Source organism: Megalobrama amblycephala, linkage group LG21 (genome assembly GCF_018812025.1).
Source record: "Megalobrama amblycephala isolate DHTTF-2021 linkage group LG21, ASM1881202v1, whole genome shotgun sequence".
Taxonomy (NCBI): Eukaryota; Metazoa; Chordata; class Actinopteri; order Cypriniformes; family Xenocyprididae; genus Megalobrama; species Megalobrama amblycephala.
In genome coordinates this window covers 26,651,278-26,676,256 of record NC_063064.1, presented here as the reverse complement: position 1 = coordinate 26,676,256, position 24,979 = coordinate 26,651,278, and the positions used below count along the sequence as shown (strand labels likewise).

General features: G+C 35.2%; 1 protein-coding gene across 17 annotated transcripts in view; it reads left to right on the top strand.

The window, feature by feature from the left end:
- Positions 1–22,519, top strand: part of itpr1b (inositol 1,4,5-trisphosphate receptor, type 1b) — a 160,364-nt gene extending 137,845 nt beyond the window's left edge. For 16 of the 17 annotated variants that reach the window (XM_048173391.1, XM_048173381.1, XM_048173385.1 and 13 more), the window contains 4 exons: positions 905–1,070; positions 2,589–2,749; positions 17,193–17,354; positions 21,190–22,519. In XM_048173391.1, coding sequence (XP_048029348.1) covers positions 905–1,070; positions 2,589–2,749; positions 17,193–17,354; positions 21,190–21,276 — 576 coding nt within the window. In that variant the 3' untranslated portion in view covers positions 21,277–22,519. Of the gene's footprint in view, positions 1–904; positions 1,071–2,588; positions 2,750–11,180; positions 15,791–17,192; positions 17,355–21,189 lie in introns of those variants that run through there. The other variant, XM_048173390.1, reaches the window with a different exon arrangement.
- The last annotated feature ends 2,460 nt before the right edge of the window (positions 22,520–24,979 follow it).

Here is a 24,979-nt window from a genome sequence, read left to right as displayed (position 1 = left end):
TGCAGTCCACTCTTTGTGAATCTCCCCCACATTTTTGAATGGGTTTTGTTTCACAATCCTCTCCAGGGTGCGGTCATCCCTATCGCTTGTACACTTTTTTTCTACCACATCTTTTCCTTCCCTTCGCCTCTCTATTAATGTGCTTGGACACAGAGCTCTGTGAACAGCCAGCCTCTTTTGCAATGAATTGTGTCTTGCCCTCCTTGTACAAGGTGTCAATGGTCGTCTTTTGGACAACTGTCAAGTCAGCAGTCTTCCCCATGATTGTGTAGCCTACAGAACTAGACTGAGAGACCATTTAAAGGCCTTTGCAGGTGTTTTGAGTTAATTAGCTGATTAGAGTGTGGCACCAGGTGTCTTCAATATTGAACCTTTTCACAATATTCTAATTTTCTGAGATACTGAATTTGGGATTTTCCTTAGTTGTCAGTTATAATCATCAAAATTAAAAGAAATAGACATTTGAAATATATCAGTCTGTGTGTAATGAATGAATATAATATACAAGTTTCACTTTTTGAATGGAATTAGTGACATAAATCCACTTTTTGATGATATTCTAATTATATGACCAGCACCTGTATGTCGAAAAATAAAGGCAAATTTGATTTCTCATGTCATGACCCCTTTAATAATAACGGTCCTTTAATGGCATCAATGGTTCTATGAAGACCCTTTAACATCCATAGAACCTTTCCATTCCACAAAAGGTTCTTTATAGTGTAAAAAGCTTCTTTTAGATTTTTAAAAATGTTCTTCACACTAAGAAAAACAATTATTCTTTTAACAACTGTTCACTGAGTTTCTTTGATTAACCATAAATGGTTATTTTATGGCATCAGTACAGAAACTCCTTTTGAAACTTTCTTATTTTAAGAGTGTTCTTCATCTCTTTTCTCTATAGGAGCCTCTGTTTGCAGCTCGTGTGATCTATGACCTCCTCTTCTTCTTTATGGTCATCATTATCGTTCTCAACCTCATTTTTGGGGTCATCATTGACACTTTTGCTGACCTCAGAAGTGAAAAGCAGAAGAAAGAGGAGGTTCTGAAAACGACTTGCTTTATTTGTGGTGAGTGTCTACGTGCCTTGGACCCCAAATACTCATTATCGCTTCTCTATGGAATGCTTTCCATTCCAGTCAAATCACAAAACAAACTGCACACAAATGTGTATTACACAGCTGCCATTTTTGATTATTAAAATAAAATATTTCATAATTAGAACATGAAACCCTTCATACTCAAAGCGAAAACGTTACCACCAGATGGACGAGTTAATGTTTAACGCTTTATAGCAGATCCACTGACCTACAAACTCCCGGAACTGACAGGGGCATGGGATGTAGGAATGAAGATGTCAAGCTAAATATGTCACAAGGCCATTTTTGAGGATGTTTATTGTCAAAAATTAAAAGCTTAAATGATTTTTTTGACATTTCCAATTATTTTGTTGTGGGCGGGGGGGAAATATACTCCACTGTAATCAATGCATCACATAAATTATTATTAAAAACAGTTAAAGATCATAGTATATTATTTGTGCACAACCTAATTAATATTTATGAGCCTTTGCCATTTTGGGATGTAACTCCGCCTTCCACCTTTCCCTACCTCTTTTCTCTCTCTCTTTTTTTTTTAAATAAATGAATGTCTGTCTTCCCAACAATCCTGAATAATAGTTTGAAGATGGAAGTTTAACACCGTTATCTTCAGTGACTGTTTCATTTCATGTACCATTGTTGTATAAATTTCATAGGCCCATAAAGCTGTTTTGCTCCAGCATAAACATTAAGACGCCCCCTCTTCACCAGAAGTCTTAGTCATAACTCACTGAGGAGGTGGAGGAGTGTCTTCCTGTTGCCACTCGGTGTGTCTGACCCTGTGAGATCAGCTGTAAATGATCATAATTCTCACGCTGCACACACCTTTTATATAAGAACGCTGTTTTTGACTCATGCATTTTGATATGAATTAATATTGAATCTGCAGTTTGTTCTCTCGGATGATTTCACAATCCATGACTAACGTTTGAAAGCTCAACACACAACAGAATGTAAACTTTACACACAGGAAAACAGAATGAGATGAGAAGCACAAACGTGCGACTGGAGCGAAGATGACGTGTTGCGTCAAGTGACAGTTTCCCAATGTGTTCACTCACGAATCATGCATTGAAATTAGACCGTTTTTGTTTTGTTATGACCATCACGAGATTCCTAACCTCCGATTGCTCATAACGCACTTGTATACAAACAGTTTCCCTGTGGTTCTACTTCCTCTTCCAGATACAGTACAGTTTTCTTTTAAACCGTAAGAGAAAGAAATATCTGTTTATTTGTTATGCATTGTGTCAAAGGCTTAAAGGATTGTTTTCCCACTCACTGAATAAACTGCATAGAGCTAAAAATGTTCCTGACCTAAACAGATTCTTATTTTTGGACAACTAACTGTTAGGCAACTTGTCACTTCAAGATTAATCCTAATCTTGATCTTCTTAACTGACCTCAAGACCTCAAAAAAGGTATATGTGACAAGGCCCATTCAAAACAACTAATGCAAACTCATTTCATTGTGTTTCTGCTCTACAGGTTTGGAGAGGGACAAGTTTGATAACAAAACAGTGACGTTTGAGGAGCACATTAAGGTTGAGCACAACATGTGGCATTATCTCTTCTTCATCGTGCTTGTGAAAGTGAAAGACTCCACGGAGTTCACAGGGCCTGAGAGCTATGTGGCCGAAATGATCCGGGTAAGGGTTCGAAGTGCAGCAGCTGACTTTATTATTTAAATACATTTAAATTTAACGTCCTAGATGGGTACAGTTATGTGCTGTATCTTTTTTACAGACTGTGCTACTTTTTTGAAAGATAAAAAGAAAATATTTTCATCCACAACAGCTAAGTGTAACATCTTAGGTGGTTATGGTATCTCAAAGAATTTTATTTGAACTTTTTACTGCTTATTCCACTTATAAGAAAAGTTAAAACAAGAACCGCATCTAATTACTTGCATGCATAAACCACACAACGGAAGCATTTATCCATCTAAAAGGAATATTCTGGTTTCATTAAACTCAATAAACAGCATTTGTGGCATAATTTTGAAAAATGTAAGAAAACTTGTCCTTCATTTTCTTTAAAAAAAGGCAAAAATATTTCAGATTACAATAGAAGTGAATCATTAAATGGTAAAGTATGACCAAAGTCAGTCATTTTAACTGACGTTATGTACTCTTCCATTCAAAAGTTTGGGGTCAGTAAGATTTTTTTTGTTTATTATGAAAGTAATGAATACTTTTATTCATCAAAGATACATTAAATTGATCAAAAGTGACTGTAAAGGCATTTATAATGTTACAAAAGATTATTTGATTTCCATTTCAAATAAAAGCTGCCCTTTAGAACTTTCTATTCATCGTAGATTCCTGGAAAAAAAGTATTATTATGCAGTTTTCAACATTGATAATAATAATAATAATAATAATAAATGTTTCTGAATCACCAAATCAGCATATTAGAATGATTTCTGAAGGATCATGTGACACTGAAGACTGGAGTAATGATCACAGGAATAAATTACGTTTTTAAAGATATTAAAATATTTTACAATATTACAGTTTTAATGTAGTTTTAAAGAAATGCAACCTTTTGTGAGCATAAGAAACTTCTTTCAAAAACATAAAAAAAAAAAAAAACTCACGTCCCCAAACTTTTGAAGAGTAGTGTAAGTGCTTTTCTAAAATAGTTTTACATTTTTGCTTTCAGTTCCTCAGAAAAATGACTCAGTTTGCTATCATTGTAATCACCTAATCGCAAATTAAAACTCTTCACAGCAGTTGCCATGCAAGAAACTGAGGTCACCATAAGGTAATTTAAGCCCTAGGGCCAAAGTCACATGATGAGAGGAAATCGGCATACTGCAGTTTTGGATCAGTGGATGTGTTTGTTTATTGCTGAGGATTGTTTGTGAACTCTGGCAGATGATAACACTGTGATAACGTTGACACTGAGCATCTACTTGTACATAAAGAGAGGGAACCAACACACTGATATGGTGTTTGTGTGTGGGTTTCTTTCTCCCTTTCCATAGCATGAGTTCAGAGAAGCCGTTTTATATCAGATTTCCAAAGAATGACGTATTGATGAGGAATAAATCATTCCATGATGTCTGCACTAAAGCCTGTCTGCCTCTTTTTACTTTTAGTTGAATCCACAACCTTGGATCTGAAATGAACCTATTTGACCCAAGAGGTTTAGTTTGCTTTTGGGAATGTTGCCTACTTTAACCTCTACCTTTGGGAAAGTGGAGTACTTAGGGAATTTTGCTCTAAATTCCTCACAGTAAATCCCTCAAATGACCCCAACTTTGTGACCTTCGGTCTCTGAGGGACACCGGAGCTTCTGTTTGCCTTCAGAATGGAGACTTAAGATGTTCTGAAAATGGCTCAGAATTTGTTAATCCTTGAGAAAAGCTGTGAAAGCACACACACATACACACACATACGGATCGATTCAGTTGCTTGACCAGAGGAGCAGGAGTTCCCCCTCATGATCGCTAAATCTGTGTACGCCTTTGTATGCGTGTGTTTGAAAAATGATCTTTTTCCTAAAGCACTATGGGCTTTTCCTCAGAGTAACACTTTTAACAGCTATAGCGAATCACTCAACGAATACCAGTTTGTAGCTCAGTGAGGTTAAGAAAAAAAGTATTTCAAAACGAGGGCACTTGTGTTGTTCATTTAAACATCCTGTTTTATCTTTATTGTCTTTTTTATAGGTCGTCATATGCTTTGCTTAATGCAATGGCGTGTAACTTTAATGGCATTTTATGTGACTTTTGAGTAATTTTAGTGAAAGAGGAGTGCTCAGGAAAGCCCCTTCTGCACAAGTGGTTGTTCTCTTGACGCAGATGGCGCAGCGGTGGGTTTCTGACACAGTTTCTGATCCCGGTGTGTCTTTTGGCCCAGGTCCTGACGTCCGTGGCACATTTTGAGGGTTTGCCCACATGGTCTTGCGAGGAATCACCTGACTTGAGATTAGGTGCCCTTTAAGGTCTCTTAAAAAATGAGAACCCTTTGACCTGACAACAAAGGATAGAGCAATTTGTGATGCATCAGTAGACGATGCAAGGTCTCTGTGGCTTGCTCAGTAACAAGCCGAGCATGCTGGGTATTGCTTCAGGCTGAGGTTAGTAAAGCCATATTTGACTAGAAAACACACATGAAGTCACTTTTTGACACTTTATTTAGTAAAGACAAGGACAGGAAGTGATAGGGAGAATGGAATCTGGGAAATGAATGTGAGCCGAGCTCAGAGTTGCACTGTAAGAGCAGCTGCAGGAATGAGTTCTAAACCCCGGAAACGTTTTTCAAACTTCCGGTTCCATCATCGCAAAGTCAATGTTTTTTTTCAGTGGATTTTTGGTTAAATGCCTGAAAAAGTCTGCGGTGAACACAAGCTTAACCTATTTTCACATTTTATTTTACTACCAAAAATACATTAGTAATATAACTTTTACGTGTCTTGAAATTGGCATTTGCTAACAAGTGGCTAAATGGGACTACAGAGGTTGTCGGGACTTTACGATGCCCCTTTTTACAAGATTTAATTTAAGTTTCTGGTGTCGCCAGAATGTGTCTGTGAAGTTTCAGCTCAAAAATACCCCACAGATCATTTATTATACCATGTTGTAAATGCTCATTTTGAGTGGAAGGAAAAACACGCTGTTTTCGCACATGTATCTTTAAATGCAAATGAGCTGCAGACTAGTTCAAACACGCAAACTTCACACACAGTCTGTTATTTCTGTGAACATAAACAGCAGGGAAAGAAATAGACACTTTTCACAGACTGTGATGATGTGTTTTAACGGTCATCAATATCGTAAATCCTGCAAAGGATTTTTCATTTTTTTAATAATATACATTTACAACACTATACTTAGTATTATATTACCTTTGCATCAAATTACAAAAATCTAGTTAAGGCTGCTGTGAGGGTGTTTGTAATACAGCAGCTATGGGAGTGACAGTAAAAATGACATCTTTCGCTCTTCTTACTGCTGTTGTCTATTTTTTTCGTCTTTCTGAAAGTTGTGAAAACACTATTGTTGAGTTTTTCTTTTGCTATTTGAGCAAAAAATATATTGAATGTATTCTCAATTTTATCCAACTATGATGACTTCCGCTTCTGAGAAACCCAGAAATGTGAAAAAGGTCTATTGCATGTGTATATTAAATCTGTGTATTAAAGTGACAGCAGCATAGTATACAGTATATATATATATTGTTATAAACGAACAAAAGAAAAACTGAAAAGCACTCATTGCTCTACATTTCTTACTTGAATGCTGCTGTTAAATGATCTGGCGAGCAGATAAACATTGTGGACTGTGTACAGCTCACTCAGGGGAGGAGCTAATAGGGCAGATTCGATCGGCAGTCGTGGGCGGGGCCTGTTCCAATGCGATGACATTGGAGTACATTCCTGAACAGCTTATTTTGGACATGCTGTTTCAGATTTCACAAAGGGAGTGGATCAGTTTTTTTTACCACAATAGGGTGGTTGTGTACTCTCTGCGGACACATTATGCACAATAGGTCCCATTTAAATGTCATTATAACAAACAGAAAACCTTGTCTACTCACTAGTCCACTTTTAAAGCCTCATTGTATTTATACTTATACTCTTGCTATTGTAATTCAAACTTGTAGATTAAAAAAAAAAAATTGTTGATTTGTCGCACATTTGTGATGGTGAGGTTGAAGTTGTGCGACCATGATTTAGTTTGTTTGTAGCCTAACTTCAGCTCTTTTCCTCTGCTGATGATATTTAGGCTTAAAATTTCATAAAAGTTGTTCATTTTTTCAAGATTACCTTTAAGAACAAAACATGCAACAGTCGTAAACTGTGTTGATCACAGAGCTCATTTTTCAACTGTAATGCAGAAAAATCCTATTGCCATTAAACTTTTTTGCCTGGCAAGGCCAGACTGATATATCCTCTACAAGAATATCAGTCTGGTCAGTCTGCCCTCCGTCGCGATTCGAGTCAACTCCAAACCGTACCGTGCAATCAGATTCGTTTATTTCAGTGACGCAAACAGCGTCACTATAGTGCGGCGAAAGTCCCTTCAATATCAACAAAGATTGCGCACAGGAGATCCAAGAGTTTGTTTCTACAAAATCACATTATGTAATCACATTAATTATTTACTTTTCACTGTTGACTCTCTTGTCGCTTTGCTAACGTCATATCCGCCCTTCTCTGATTGGTTTACTCCGCTTCCTGTTTGCTCGGATTTGCTCCGCCCTAGAAATCGAATTGATTCAATGGCCGACCAGACCAAAGTCCCTTTAAGACAAGTCATTTCACTCGGCGGCCATCTTTTCAATGCCACTCGGGCATCCTGGGCATCGTGCCCTATCTCTTTGAATGGGGAAACATCAAATTCTCCAAAACTGTTCGCCAACCTTACGATTACATTTCATATTTGAAATCACCAATGAAATCTAACAACAGCTGTCTTATAAATGTTTTATCCAAATGCTCGAATCATGACAAAAAACTGTATTTTTAAGGCTGGATCAAGCTAATGCGCATGCGCAGACCTAAATGCACGTCTCTTCTGCCATGTTTCAGAGGCGCGCGTCTGACTGTTTCTATAGAAACCGGTGCTTCTAACGGCTGCTGCAGTGACGCGATGACTTTACCAGTCGGCGATTGGCTCTTATTTAGAAGGCGGGACTTATTCCGCCATATTGCGCGTTACACTTTCTCCCATTCAAAACAATACGAGTGACACGTCTTGTGTTATTCTATAGTCTTTGACTAGGCTCATCCGCTGGTACAGTGGTGAGGCTGGATTTTCCAGGCAATAAACTTTTGGGTTGGACCACAGAAATATGTAATCCCTGCAGCAGTCTATTGTCTTACATTTTTGCTGTTACACTAGATTAAATTAAAGCTGCAGTCCGGCATTTTTCCTCTTTGTCGCCATCTCTGTTTGAAACCTGTGATTGCAGTCATTTAATAATAATAAATAATAATACATTTTATTTATAAAGCACTTTACATTTTAAAGAAAATCTCAAAGTGCTACAATAGAGGCCAAATAAAATAAAACAAAAAACAATTAAAACAATCTAGGAATTAAGTTAAAAATCAACTGCTAACTAAAACTAACACTAAGAAAGTTTTAAACATTGAAAAACTTTTTAAAAAGATACGTTTTTAAGTCCTTTTTAAAACCATTTGTCGTTTGTGGAGCCCTCAAGTGTTCAGGGAGAGCATTCCAGAGCCGAGGGGCCGCGGCACAGAAGGCTCTGTCCCAAATTGTGCGGGACGGAGCCGGTGAGTATTTGTGGAGCGGAGGGAACGTGCTGAGATCTGTGGAGTAAGGAGTTCTTGTAGGTAACTGGGGACTTTATACTCAATCCGGGCAGAAATGGGAAGCCAATGCAAGGATCGAAGAATTGGTGTGATGTGTTCATATTTACGCACTCTCATCAGGATCCTAGCGGCACTGTTTTGTATGTGCTGGAGTTTCTGGATGCTCTTGCTAGGAATCCCGACGAGAAGAGCGTTACAATAGTCCAATCTTGAGGAGACAAAGGAATTGCGGAATTGTTATCGTTATTTCAGATTTCAATTTCTGTTGTGACTCCGCAGTCTTTTGCTTTTGACTACGGGGGAATCTCCAGTTGTCACTGATGATTGTCATTTGGATCTTTCTGGATTACAATCCGCCATCAAAATAATATGTTTCAGCTGCTGTGAGAACAGGCTATAAATGATGCACTACAAGCTGCATTCTCACATGATAAAGCCGAGTAGCTGGGACTCCTTCCTTTCTGTTTACAGACGTGACGTAATGACGCAAAGACGAACTGCTGCATGCTCGAAATTCCTGCAAAAATCCACCAGGCCGCTCTTATTATAAAACATTATTACAAGTTCACCGTTGTGAATCGAGCTAAAATAAGGAGATAAGGCTGGGTATGAACATTTGATTTTGGATCATTTTTAACCAAAAAAGTTCCAGACTGCAGCTTTAAATACACTTAAATTGTTTTCTTTAATTCTAAGGAAAGACCTTATCTGTTTAATTGTCTACTTTCATTCAGGTAATTGAGGTTAGATCAAGCAAGTCTGTAGGTAGAACCCCGACGAACCTGCCCTTTTCCCTTCAGCCTTTTTCCCCTGTGAATATTATTCACAGCTTCTTGATGACGTTAGTCGCAATTGTCGAGCTTTGAAGCGGTGCGTGAATGTTCGGGTCGGGTTTAGGACCTGAAGTTGTTGTTGCTGCTCAGACCACAGAGCATCCTGTCTAAGTGTGTGGGCTCTTGTGGTATTAGTAATGAAATTCACACTTCCCTCATTTCCATTGAAGCAGCAGATACAGTTGAAATTGATGTGGCTTGAGCACTCACACATTTACTGGCAATGCTGTCAAGTGTAAACAAAGCTTAGGAAATAGAGGTTTGAGAGGGGGCTGGTTCGGACGCACAAACGTGCACAAACACACCCAAATAAGTGTGAAACCAAAGCAGCAAAAAAGAAAAGAAAAGACGCATGCGTTTCATTTGCATTTCCGCCGTGCCGGATAAGGCAGATGAGCACTGTTGTAATTCCTATATTAAAGGGATAGTTTACCCACAAAAAAAAAATAATAATAATTCTGTCATCTACTGACCTTCATGTCACATGAAAGAAGGCATTTTGAGATTTTTCTCTGTATAATGGTAGTCAGTGGTAACTAAAACTGGTTACCGATTTCCTTTCAAATGTCGTCTTTTATGTGGTGATATATGATGACAAAATGTTCATTTTTTGGATGAACTATCCCTTTAATGTTTTAAGGAATTTTTAAAATATTTTTAGAAATAGTTGTAGTTCTCGTTTCTGTAGAAGTGAGACCAGAGGAAGTGAGTATTTCAGTGTAGGTCATGATGTAGACATGTCACTATATCCTCTTCATTTAGATCCTGCATCAGAGATGCTGGTTTTTATATCATTTTTAAATTTGGCTCATTAGAAAGTCGCCCGGTATTAATTATAAACGATGGATTTCCTTTAAACATCAAAAAAAAAAAAAAAAAAAAAAAATTGTATGTATATATATAAATATATAAATGGCATTTTTACTAAGCACTATGAATGAAGGCCAGTATCACTGATGGCAGTACTGATTCTGATGTCTCTATTAAATTGATTTTTTTACTCAATTTTAGCCATTAGTTATAGCCATTCAGCATTACAGTATTGAAAAGCTATCAGTCAAGCTAACTGAAAGCTATCAATTTTAGCATTTAATAGGCTTTACAGATATAACATCTTTTAAGTGAACTTAAAACAATATTCACAGTAACCCATTGTAATAAATGTCACATTTAGCTGTGCATTTAATATATCAGGGCTCAGTGCTAAGGGTTTTTTCTACTGGTCCAGTCAGGCCAGTTCAAATTTTTATCTGCACTACTAAAAAGCACAAAAAAAAGCCCGTCGAACCTTGTAAATGGTGCTTTAAGATTTTCAGGTAGGTCAAACAGACCTCACATTCAGACCAACACTTTACTGTAGAATACAGATTGATCCTTATTAAAGCTACAAAAGTTATTTAGTCAAGAGCAGTGAGTGATTTTTCTCTTTGTCTTTTGTTCTTTGATTAACATTAATGACACAGACAGCAGCAGGTTTATTAGGCTGCTGTCACTTTAAGACCTGACACACATGACACGGATCTGACACACACCCTATTTAAGACTTTTAAACACATTTAAGACTGTGTTTACGAGGATACTCAACAAAAATGGGAATTTTTACATAATTTTGTGTTTTTGTCCGTTCAAGCGCGAAAGAGAACTCAATCCGGTACTGGCATGCTATCTGAAGTAGCATTCTGTGCACACGTTTGAATGTTTGTTCACAGAGAGCAGCATCACAGACAGTATGCCAGTACTACGAATATATATATAAAATTATTTTGTTGTATCGCTGACTGTTTAGAGAGAACTTTGACTATTTTTACACACTATTATATATTGGTTCCGCCTTATATAATAATAGTTTAATGACTGAATTTGGTGGGCATCAGTCTATGCAGTATACCATTTATGGGCTGGGAGGAACTGTGGTAGCCTGATCAGCGTGAATGACGTTGGTCTCATCATTTGACAGATTTCAAGAGCAGACTCTGCGGTGCAGTGTTTGCTGCAATACAGGACTGATTAGAGATAACGACGTGTGCCTCTGTGATGACGATGACGAAACCGGCTGACAGCTGGGCTCCATGCACAGACGACAATGTTTGTGGGCGGAGGTAAACACAAACCTCAACATCTGTGGCAGCAGGAAGTGAGTGCACACGCACTCCTCTCTTGTTCTCAGAATGAGTGAGAGCATTACCTGTGATTTTCCCCTGCGCCTGAGTGGAACTGTCTGTCTGAAGTGTGTGCGCACGACCCGTCTGAGATTTCAGAGGCAAAGGGGACTTCTCTGCTCTCTACACCTGCAGCCTAAACGACCTCGTCTCTCTTTCTGTCTCACACGCGCATGCATACAAGTGTGAAGCTGATAAAATTATATATGCATGAAGTTTTTTCCCCCCCAACGCTTTAGGTTAAAGTTTATATAAATATTTAAGGTAAAGTGTTTATTTTTAGATGTTATGACTAATCACCGTTTTCTATGGAATCCGGCTTCTGCCTCAGTAAAAATAAAATGTGTGACTTAAATTTTGTCTCACATCTTTATTCTGAAGCAGAAACAAGCTTTTTTTTGTATAAAACAACTTTCTCCTAATATGGATAGACAAATATAAGTGAGCTGTTTGTGACTTCCCAAAATGTATAAAACTTGCTCTGTTTGCTTTGTTTATTCGAGTGGCCGAGCATTTCATTTAGTGGCTTAACCAATGAGGCGCGACTATCTGTTTAATCGACCACTGGGGGAAACTGGGGAAACCTGCTTAAAAACAAATTAAGGTTTCATGCTAGAAACCAGCAACAAAAATAGCTCAACGTTCCAAAAAACTAAACTTTTTCCTTTTTTTTTCCAATTTAAATTCAGTGTCAGAGTCTTTTTTTGGCATCGCTATATCAAGAAAAAAGCTTAAATATTCCCTAAAAGTTTGCTTAAACTGCTATGTTTTCATAATCACGTTTAATTGTAATTTTCCGAAAAAAAGGTTATTTGTAGATAATGTTTTTTCTTTTTACCAAATATTTTTTGAAAGTCTGAAAGTCTCATTAAATAATTTATTTAAATTATAAAAAAAAATAAAAAAAATATAACTGAGCCATTTATTGGTTGACTTTCCTGTATAAAACTTCTTTGTTGCTTTCAGAAACATCGCTTTGTTTATTTGAGTGGCCCAAAATGTCATTTTATGGCTTAACCAATGCTGTTACTTTGAGGCGGGGCTATCTGTTTAATTGACCAATGGCAGACGAGGGGAGTATTCAGGAAACCTACATGAAAACAGTCATCACTAGAGGCACTTTAAATAGTCCCACGGTGTGCTAAAACATTCCAAGTATTCCATGCAGTCTCTCTAGTAATAACTTCATGCACAGTTGTTATAAATAGAAAGAATGCTTTTTAAAATAGTTTTAGATGTTGTGCAGCATGTCACGGCAGTTATGTCATGTTAATTGCTGGAGGAACTCGCTGACTTTATAGAACATGTTCGCTGCATTCACAAAGCTCTCGAGCCTGAACTTGTCTGTCTGCAGGCCGAGTTCATTTTAAAAACACTGATGTTTTTGTGTATTTATGTGCAAGCAGTCCAGCTTTGGGGAGAAAAGGAAATGCATGACTAGAGAATGAAGTGTCCTTTGGCCGTTCTCCCTCCAGTGTTCTGTAATGTGACTATCACTTTTTCCCTGCTTCTGTTAGAATCCCTCTCATCCTTATTAGGAGCTGCATCTGACCTCTCCCACCAGCCAGAAGTCAGACATTCCGCAATCGCATTTGGCTCGGGTCCGAGCTCGTACTCCCGCTGCTGTCTATGATCGCTTGTTGTACTATAAACCATTTTGAGATATTGCAACAAAAGGACATGGATTTCTCATTAAGAACTGTTTGTACTGGTCACAGCCCATTAAAATCACTGAGGAAAAAAGTAAAAAATACACTTTGTACATTTTCTTGCCTGTGCAAAACTCACAGCCATGCTACAGTAAGTTGTTCTGGGTGCTTGCCAGAATGTTGCTATGCAATTGCTAAGGTATTATAAACGGTTTTTAGTGTGTTATTGTGTAATTGTTGGGGTGTCTGGGTGGTATCTAGGGAGTTGCTATGCATTTGCTAAGATGTTCTAAATAGTTGATAAAACATACTTGGAATGTGCTAATGCATGCTAGAAACATGCTAGCAATGTGCTAAATCATACTTGCAACATGCTAGAACATGCCAGCAATGTGTTAAAACATGCTAGCAACATGTTAAAACATGCTAGAAATGTGTTAAATCATGCTAGCAAAATGCTAAAACAGACAAGCAATGTGCTAATTCATGTTAGAAACATAACATGCTAAGTTATGCGAGAAACATGCTAGCAATGTGTTAAATCATGTTAAAACATGTTAGCATTGTGCTAATTCATGTTAGCTTCATGTTAAAATGCTAACAAAGTGTTAAATAATGTTAGAAACATGCTAGCAACAATCTAAAACATGTTAGCAACATGTTCTCTATCTATCAATATTTCTAGCTTCTAAAACTACTAAACTAAGACTTTTAGTTTTAGCTTTTTAAACTACTTCAAACTTTCTGGCTAGGCTTTCTCAAGCCAACACAAAATTTGTCTTGATGAACTTTTTTAATCTAGTTAATGTGGTGTTATGCAGTTGTTTGCCATAGAAGAGCAATACTAATACAGTTTATTATATTATATTATATATTTATATATTATGAAATAAATTATTTGAAGACCATATTAGTTTAAGGTAAATTTTCATATATTTTTCACATTTTTTTAAACACTTTTAAGAATAGTATTTTAGTCTGTGGCATGTGGCATATTTCCACATATCCCCATACTGTATTCTTTTCATGCCATCTATGAGGTTGTTTTTGGCTGTTTTCTCTATCTGAGGTCATTGTTATGCTAGAAAACAAATAGCATTACCTCAAGTCCACTCCTGCTTTCATCTTGCAATTGGACACTGATTTTAGAGTTTTGCTTTATTAAATTAGTGTGTGCAATGTAAAATATTTCATTAAAGAGGATAGTAGTTTCCCCCTTGTTAAATAATTGTAGGCCACTTAGGGAGGTTTTGAAGCACTTATCTGAGGGTGAAGCTGTCCTCATGCTCATGTGACTTTGATACTGTGTTTCCTTTGCTGTAATCATATTACACATAGGGAATTTTGTCTGATGTAAGCACACACTTTCTTATAAACGGATAGACAAGGAGGGAATGTGAGGTGGAGGAGGATGACATGATTTCAAGGACCCCATTAGTCAGGGTCTGATTTCAAATGGTTTGCTCCATGTGGATGGTGGGAAATCTAAGGGCTGGGGTTTAAAAAAAAAATGGTTTGGAAAAGAATCTGAGTAATTAATTAAATCATACAACAGACACTGAATAATGCTTCAATTGTTAGTTCAGTAGTTCATATACAGTGACCCCAACAAATCAGACTTGCATTCAATAACAAAATATCAAATAAGAAAATTGTGCAGTGTTTTTCAGTGGATGAATGAAGTCATTGTCCCTCAAATTCACACAGGTGTCCTAGCAGAGTAACTGCAGTTGGAGGTCATCATATGAATATGAACATGCTGTATGATTTTTATCAACTAACTAGAAAGTATCACAATACTTTTTTTTTTTTTTGGTCATATTATTCAACAAAATACTGACTGAATTATTAATTTAAAAAGCCTAACAAACTTTCCAAATACTTTACATTTGTACATTTTAAAGATACACTACTGTTCAAAAGTTTGGCGTTGGTAAGATTTCTTAAAGGGGACCTATTACGCAAAATTCACTTTTATAAGGTGTTTGAACACAGATGTGTGTAAACAACCGGCCTATAATGGTAAATATCCACTCTCTCCTTTTTTTATAATCCCCATAAATCATAAACAGCGTCTCCAAACAAGCGGTTCCAGATTCATGAAGCCCCGCCCATGACTGGCAAGGGAATTAGCTTAGCTCCTCCCCTGAGTGAGCTGTACACAGTTTGGCATGTTTATCTCCTCGCCAGATCATTTAATAGCAGCATTCAAGTAAGAGATGTATTCTTAAAGTTAATCAAGAGCAGTGAATTTATTTATTTATTTATTTTTTTTGGTTCATATTAACAGCATCCAGCAGTATACTGTAATTACGCTGCTGTCACTTTAATACACAGATCTAATATACACATGTGATTTCTTTCCCTGCTGTTTACGTTCACAGACATAACCAACTGTGTTTTTGTGAACTTTGTGTATTTGACAGTTTAAGTGCAATAAGATGGGAAAGAGAACTTAGTGCAATACTCACGGGATGCGCCGTCTAACAGCCAGAAAACCATATATCAGAAGTTTAAACTGTTAAGACTTTTAAAATGATGGTGATGAAGAACTGCAATGTCATGTGAGTGTGACCGCAATAGAGATGATAATCAAAACCAAACAGATGTTTTGTTAGTTTTTGTCAAAGTATCTGTGGCATGAGTTTTAAAGGCTCCGCCCTCTTCTGGAAAGCAGGGTGGGGAGCAGCAGCTCATTTGCATTTAAAGATACATGCACGAAAACGGCGTGTTTTTCCTTCCACTCAAAAAGGGGCATTTACAACATGGTATAATAAATGATCTGTTCATCAAAAATACAGTACAAACAGTAATATTGTTGAAATATTATTACAATGTAAAATAACTGTTTTTCTATTTTAATATACAGTACAGTCCAAAAGTTTGGAACCACTAAGATTTTTAATGTTTTTAAAAGAAGTTTCGTCTGCTCACCAAGGCTACATTTATTTAAGTAAAAATACAGTAAAAAACAGCAATATTGTGAAATATTATTACAATTTAAAATAACTGTTTTCTATTTGAATATATTTCACAAAGTAATTTATTCCTGTGATGCAAAGCTGAATTTTCAGCATTACTCCAGTCTTCAGTGTCACATGATCCTTCAGAAATCATTCTAATATGCTGATCTGCTGCTCAAGAAACATTTAATGTGTACAATTGTACAAAATATTTGTGTACAATATTTTTTTCAGGATTATTTGATGAATAGAAAGTTCAAAAGAACAGTGTTTATCTGAAATCTAATCTTTTGTAACATTATAAATGTCTTTACTGCCACTTTTGATTGATTTAATGCATCCTTGCTGAATAAAAGTATTCATTTCTTTCATTTCTTTTCAAAAAAATAAAAATTAAAAATTCTTACTGACCCCAAACTTTTGAACGGTAGTGTATAATGCTACAGAAGCTTTGTATTTCAGATAAATGCTGTTCTTTTGAACTTTCTATTCATCAAGGAATCCTGAAAAAAAAAGTACACCACTGTTTTCAACATTGAAAATAATCATAAATGTTTCTTGAGCAGCAAATCAGCATATTAGAATGATTTCTGAAGGATCATGTGACACTGAAGACTGGAGTAATGATGCTGAAAATTCAGCTTTGCATCACGGGAATAAATTACTTTGTCAAATATATTTAAATAGTACACAGTTATTTTAAATTGTAATAATATTTCACAATATTACTGTTTTTTACTGTATTTTTAATTAAATAAATGTAGCCTTGGTGAGCAGACGAAACTTCTTTTAAAAACATAAAAAATCTTAGTGGTTCCAAACTTTTGGACTGTACTGTATTTTAAAATTGAATTTATTCCTGTGACGCAAAGCTGAATTTTCAGCATCATTACTCCAGTCTTCAGTGTCACATGATTCTTCAGAAATCATTCTGATATGATGATTTGGTGCTCAAAGATACATTTCTTATTAATATCAATGTTGAAATCAGTTCTGCTTCATAATATTGTGGAAATGACGAACGCAAAGTTTAAAAGAACAGCATTTATTTGAAATAGAAACATTGTAACATTATAAATGCCTTTACTGTCACTTATGAACAATTTAAAGCATCCTTACTGAATAAAAATCCTGACTTTTGAACAGTAGTGTACATGACTTTGAGTTGCAGCTACTGAATGTATTACTATTCCAACAGGAACACAACTTGGACTGGTTTCCACGGATGCGGGCAATGTCGCTGGTTAGCAGCGACGCCGAGGGCGAGCAGAACGAGATCAGGAATCTCCAGGAGAAACTTGAATCCACCATGAAGCTCGTCTCGAACCTGTCGGGCCAACTCACTGAACTGAAAGAACAGGTGAGTGACAATGCTTTTGGACTGATGGCAGAACATTATGTACATACTGACATGTTAAGGCAGTTCTTCATGCTCCAAAAAAGATGAGGTGTAGTATTGACCCGTTAAGCTGTTTAAATTGACTTCGCAGACTAGAATTTTAAGTTGGGTGTGAGTGAAACTAGGCCTTCAAGGTCAGTCAGTATGAGTCCACAATTCTCTACAAGGTTCAATTAGTCCAAAGGGCAGTGAGTCATTTCTGTCTGTCTTTCTCTTTCTGCCTTCAGCTCGTGGTATTTAAAATGATCTTTCACCTGCGTCACGAGGCCAAGTGTTGTTTCACTTTTATTCAGCCGCATTGTCGTCCATATGAAGTTCTGCGAACTTGAGCTTGTTTGTTTCCACAGATAAACAGTGTAACACACAGTAGATGAAAATGATAAAGTGGGTCATTAAGTTAGGCGCTCGTATTTCGATTTGGTGGAAATATGCGTAATGGGATTTGCTGTCATGTCGTTGATTTCTTGTAAATACTGTCGAATTAACACTAACTTGAGGTGTGCAGCCGCATGAAATGGGAAGTGTCTAGAGGGAAGTTGTTCTGTTTTTTTATGTTTTTGCACTCCAGACAGGGGGAAAAGTTCATTGTTTGGCTAAAAGAAGACGAAGCGAGTCAAAACCAACAAACTTTCACTGTTTAATCTGCGTCAATGTTACGTTTACACACGCCGATGCCGGTTTTACTTTTCCTTTCCTTACTTTAAAAGTTTCAACTTGGAAGAGAGAACGATGACAATTCTTCACGGAACTGTCTAGAAAATATTTTGAAATGAATTTGATTGTTTGAGATGTTTTTCCATTTTGTTGATAAATCTTAAAGGGATAGTTCACCCCAAAATAAAAAATTCTGTCCTCATTTATAAGTTTCTTTGTTCTGCTGAACACAAATGAAACAAAATGAGGAACCAAACCGTATGAAACTTCCATAGTATGAAAACCAAATACTGTGGAAATCAATGGTGCCCCGCAATTGTTTGATAATAGACATTCTTCAAAATATCTTCTCTTGTGTTTAGCAGAACAAAGAAATTTGTACAGGCTTGGATCTACTTGAGGTCGAGTGAATGATGACAGAATTTTCATTTTTGGGTGAACGATCCCTTTAAGGATGTGTTTTCAGTCCATCATCTTGTTGAAATATTATAACAAGTTTGTCTTTCTCCACTTTTTCTGTCCAAGAATTCTGATCAGAAAAGTTTTTGCATTAAATTAATGCGAAATCAAAAATTCAACTGTTCGTAACTACAATAAATAATATTGATATACAAAAACACCATTTATATGAGAATGGTTTAAAATCAAATCCATAGCAAAAATCAAATGTATAATCATTTGAATGAATTGATATACAGTATTTGAAGACCTTTTGATCTGCAGTCTTGTGCTTAAATGCTCTAAATATACATTTGCATATGTATGAATTTACATTTTACAATTAACACACACACATTTCCATGTTTTATGGGGACTTTCCATAGACATGATGTTGTTTATACTGTACAAACTGTATATTCTATCAACTTTTAAACCTACCCATCACAGAAAACTGCATTTTTACATTTTCAAAAACTTTTGATTTATATGATTTATAAGCTCTTTTGCTCATGGGGACCAAAAAATGTCCCCACATGGTCAAAAATGACTGGTATTACTATCTTTGTGGGGATATTTGGTCCACATAATGTATAAGGAATACTAGGACCACACACACACACACACACACACACACATACAGCAAAATAAACATGCAACAAATGTTTATTTTTAATAAAAGATTGTTATTTGTCATCCTCTTACTGACACAAAGCATACATGTAACCATGTGACCTTCTTTCCAGTGTCTGTGACCTGCCTGGGGTCCCTTTGGATGGACTGATTCAATAATATTTCAGATTTATTTTACAAATGTATGCTTTACAAAAGGCAGGATCTCATGAGGTGTTTCCGCTCTAAATCATTTGATCTCATTATTATTATTATTATTGTTATTGATTATTGAGAGAATTGTTGTTTTACTTGGATTACAGATCCAATCATGATAAACTGTAGCTGAGAGCCCCTTATATGGAGTCACATTAGCAGGAGGAGCAAGCCAAGCCCGTTAGCTTTAAATGGCTGCGTGTTTGTTTAGTTGTATGAGGTACTTCCTGTGGACACAAACTTTAATATTATATGCGTGAGCGTTTTTGGCTCACTTTTGCAGCTGTTGAGTCAGAGTAGGGGATTTCAGTTCAGACAGTCTGAATTTCAGTGGAACTGTGTACGTGAGCATGAGTGTGAGTTAGTGTGTTTTGTAGCTCAGTTACACAACCATGCATGACATTGCTCCATTTGCTCCATTTTATATTCCCAGAAGCTTTTCTTTAAGACAGCACACACCTAAAACACACAGACACTCTTGAGTTATGAGGTCATAACCAAGGCAACATGAATGGATACACAGAATGCATCACTGCATGACATGCCTGATCTGTGGGAGAGAAAAAAACAGGAGATGAGGATGATTCAAAATTGTGTGTGTGTGTGTGTGTGTGTGCGTGCGTACGTGCACGTTTTTGTGATTTATGAGGACACATTTGTATAATGACATGGGTATTACACTGGTCTTACGACTTAAACATGAAATATGAGTCCTCATATTTAAAATAGCTTTAAAAACATACTAAACAATGTTTTATTAAAAATGTAAAAATGCAGAATGTTTTCTGTGATGGGTAGGTTTAGGGGTAGTGGGGAATAGAATGTACAGTTTGCACAGTATAAAAACTATGTTTTTTTTATAGTTTTATTAGTTTTAGTTGTATTATTTACCTTAGTTTTATTGTAGTTCTATTTTTAATCTTTTTATATATATGCACATTTATATGTATAAAAAATGTTTGTCTGTACAGCATTATAGTTTTGTTTTATTCATATGGTTTTATGTGTGTCTGTATGTATGTATGTATGTATGTATGTGTGTGTATATATATATATATATATATATATATATATATATATATATATTCAGAAAATACTGAAAATATTTTTAGAAAATATTTTTTTTAAAAATATTTATAGTTTTATTTTGTATAGTTTTATTTTTGTCTATATATATATATATATATATATATATATATATATATATATATAATGTGAAAATACTGAAAATATTTTTAGAAAATATATTTTTGAAAATATTTATAGTTTTATTTTGTATAGTTTTATTTTTGTCTATATGTATGTGTATATATATATATATATATATATATATATATATATATATATATATATATATATATATATATATATATATATATATATAATGTGAAAATATTTTTAGAAAATATATTTTTTTAAATATTTATAGTTTTACTTTGTATATATATAATGTGAAAATACTTAAAATATTTTTAGAAAATATTTTTAAAAAATATTTAGTTTTATTTTGTAAATATATAATGTGAAAATGTTGTGCTGTCAAACAATTAATCGTGATTAAACGCATCTAAAATAATATTTTGGATGCGATTAATCGTTCGACAGCACTAATAATATATAATGTGAGAATAGTGAAAACATTTTAGAAAATATTTTTAAAAAATATTTATAGATTTTGAATATTTAAATAAATTTAAATGTTTAGCTTAGTTTTATTTTTGTGTATGTATTTGTATGTATGTTTATATATATTTGTATGTATGTTCTAAATATTTTCATTTGAATGGATACACAAAATGCTATATCATTGTGTGTGGGACAGACAAACAGGAGATTTTAAATATTTATTTTTAAAAAATTGTGTTTGTTCTAACAGATGACAGAGCAGAGGAAACAGAAACAAAGGATCGGGCTATTGGGACACCCACAACACATGAACGTGAACCCCCAGCAGCCCGCCTGAACCTCCTTACACTGGCCAAGTGTCCTACAGCTGTCTCCTGCAGACATCGCATCGGCCTTTCCGTCTGTGTGTGTGTGTGTGTCAAGACATCACAGATACATCATCACCACAACCTGCTGTGTATACCGAAGTAAACGGCTGTAGGCCACCAGGGAAGGAAAAATGACTCTTACCCCCCTTCTTCACATCCATTTGAGTGCCAAATGTTTCTTCGTGTTAAAGAGGAAGTGAATTTGCATCACTCACCTTCCACTGGGTGAAAATGAATGGCAGAGCTACACTAGATACTGCAAGACTTACGAACATGTGCTGCAGCCTGTAGATGCTGCTTGGACACACATCCTTTTGTATTGACCCATAGCAGTAAAGCAGTCAGTATTTGATGTCTTATTTTTGTATTTTGTGCAATATTAATACTTTAATATGCAACTACATCTGTACATTATGTCTTAAAGGGAAGGTGCAGTAATTATTTGTTTCTTTTTGTTTCATTCATTTGCTTTATGAAACAAATTAGATGCCAGGGACTTGTAGAATTACTGTTTGCGAAGTAAAGTGGTTTGTGTAGAAGGAAAAAAAAAAAACAGCCTTTTCATATTTAAGTTAATTTATTTATATCAAAATTTCCAAAACAAACCAAAAAAAAAAAAAAGCTTAAAGGAGATTATGCGTATGCTGCCAATTTAGGGTTCTTTAATTCTCATGAATAAAATCAGGTTCCGTTTGGTAATTAGAAGCTCTTTATTATGGTTTATCATGGCTTTTTGTTTATGCTGTCAGGTTTATGACATTAGAAGTCATATATTGAGTAATAATAGATGCAGTTAAGATTTTGTTCATTATTTTGTCTTAAAATTAATGCACTAAAATAATTGAACTCATATCATTCCTGTCAATATAGAGCCATGTTACTCGTGCCTGCTGTATGTTCCTGCGAGCGCAGGGTGAATATTCTCTTTGTCTGTAACCCTTCACATTTTTCTAGACAATTTCATCTTTTAGCTGAGCAAAGCAAGTCACTTTCTCAATACTATCAAGGTTTTTTTTCTTCATTTTTATTTGATTTTTCTTGTAATACATGTATATATGTCTGCAGGTCTTTGCTTTTATATAGAGAGATCCTAATAATTATAACACAACTGTTACTGAAAAATAAGTCTACTACTGATTTAATATATAAATGCATTTAGTGATATTTAATAAAATATGTACTTCTTGTTCAAAGGACCAGAATTTAAATGTTTGTTTTTGTATTTCTTTTGTGTGTGTGTGTGTGTTTTAAATGGAATTTTAACCACCAATATGGAAAATGAAATCAAAAATCATTCAAACATCAGTAATTCTGCTCTTTATTTTACATTATTTGTACTGGCTGCCATCTTGCAGAATAGTAAATACCCACACACAAATGTGTTAATTTCAGTGGTTATTTAAATACAAAAACAATGTGACCGCAGAAAAACGTTTTTCATTGCCCATATGTGAGTTTATATGTATATATTGATGACTGCATCATTTTGCAGGTTTCTTATGACGTGACATTTTATTCACCCCATTCAAAGGAAATGAAGTCGAGCTAATAATTCAAGCTTTATAGGAGCCAGCGGCCCATGCTTCTCTAAGGAAATGCACTCTCTGTGACCTTTCATGTTGCAAAAAAAGTAAAAAAGCTGTTTTCCACACGCCGCTGAAACTCATATTTAGCTTTGTATGTTGTGACAGTGGTCAGACTGGAGAGTCCCAAATCGATTTCAGGGTAAAACACTGAGGTATATCTTTGCAGTTGTCCGTAAAGAGAGCAAAAGTGCGACCGAAGTGTCAGACAGACCTTATGCATTTAATTATTGACACTTGTCAACGTCGTCAGAAGTAGCGCTCTAAAATCCCCCTGTGCGAAGTGCAGCATCAGACTGAAACCTTCCACGAGTTAAGTGACATTTGTGAAATAAAGTGAAGCAGTGCAAAAGCAGAGACGGAGGAAAATATGACTTGAAACCAGCAGTTTAGTAAGAAATAGGAAACTCATGATGCTTTAATATGTCCAGAGTGGGTCTGTGAATGTCACTTTCTTTCTGGGCTTATATTAACCTGATTATAAAGTTAATATGAGAGCTATTTCAACAGTGAGCCTCAGGACATGGTGCAAGCTTCTCATTTAACCGCCGAGGTGCACGAGCACAGTGATCTATTAGTCATTTTTATATTTAAATGTGCTGAGACTGGTACTGTATGTTCGTAACGTTTTGTTCAAATGTTCTGACGTGTCCTGTTTATAGAGAACATTTAAAGCAACATTTACATAGAAAAAAAATCAGGTTATCCCTAAATTGTATTATGTTAACATTCTGGGTATGACAAATCAACCCACTTGAGAGAGAGAAAAAAAAAAAAAAACCCTATTTAAAAAATATTTTTTAAACATTAGTTTTTTGCACAATGTAAATATTACTGTACAAACAGTATTTTAAATGTGTGTGTATGTATATATAATATATATATATATATATATTTTAGATTATGTGCTTGTGGCACTTTCCTGAAGCTCAAACGTGGTGCTAACAATGACAAGATCATGGGTTCGACTTCCAGCAAAATTCACATGCATGAACTGATAAAAATATACACCTTCACTGTAAAAAAAAGAATTGTTGGTTTACCTTAAAAAAGTAAGTTCCCTGGTTGCCTTAAAATTTTGTTCATTGAAATTAAAAATTTGAGTTAATACAATGAAGGCGATTTATTTAATCAATAGAAACTCAAAAAATTATGTTATCTGAACCACATCAATTATCTAAGTTGATTTGACAAAAGAAAAAATGTTAAAAATAATTTTTTACAGTTTTTAATGCAGCGAATGAAAACCAGCCAGTCTTAATAAAGGCGAATAAATGCATAAATGTGAAAGTAAATACCCTCAGAGGGTATATTTGACAAAAAATATCACAAAATGCATGTATATATATTTTTTTTTAACTATGAAAATGGCTGGTCGAATTGACCTGTTAATGTCACAGTTGTAATGGAAAGTTCATATGCACATTCCACAACTATACTGTGAAATATTCAAACAATTTCAAGAAAAAAAAATCCTAGATTACCGAGGATTTTTGACAACTCAAAAATGTGTTGCTGAGGAATACTAATGGACATTTTTTACTATATCTAACTATGCTGTTTGTAAATAGCTATAATATTTTTTTCTTTTTAAAGTATTTATAAAATGTATATAATGGACACTAATATTAAGTGTTATAACCTCAGATGATGTCTTTACAGCATTCCATCTCTAAAATCAAATAACAGTCATAATTGTAACATATTTGCAGTCAAATAAGGGGACTTTCCTTAAAAGAAGGACAAGAAAGACACTTAACACAGCATGAAACTGAATTGGCATTGGGACAGCAGGCTTTTTAAGACTAACCCAACCAAACAGTTCAGTTTTCACATGATCTATTAAAATTCTTGTTCCACTTATGTAATACAAGTGATTAATAGAAGATCCAACTGTGAAATTAACCACTTAAAACATGATTCAGTATCTGACATAATTACACTGTCACATGATCAAGTGTTGGCACAATATATTACACATCAAACCTCAAGGACACATCACAAATCTCTTCCATTTCATGTGCAACCAAAATAGGCAATGCATTTCTGAATTCACTCAAGGAAGTGTCTCATGCACTGCTTCTGTCCT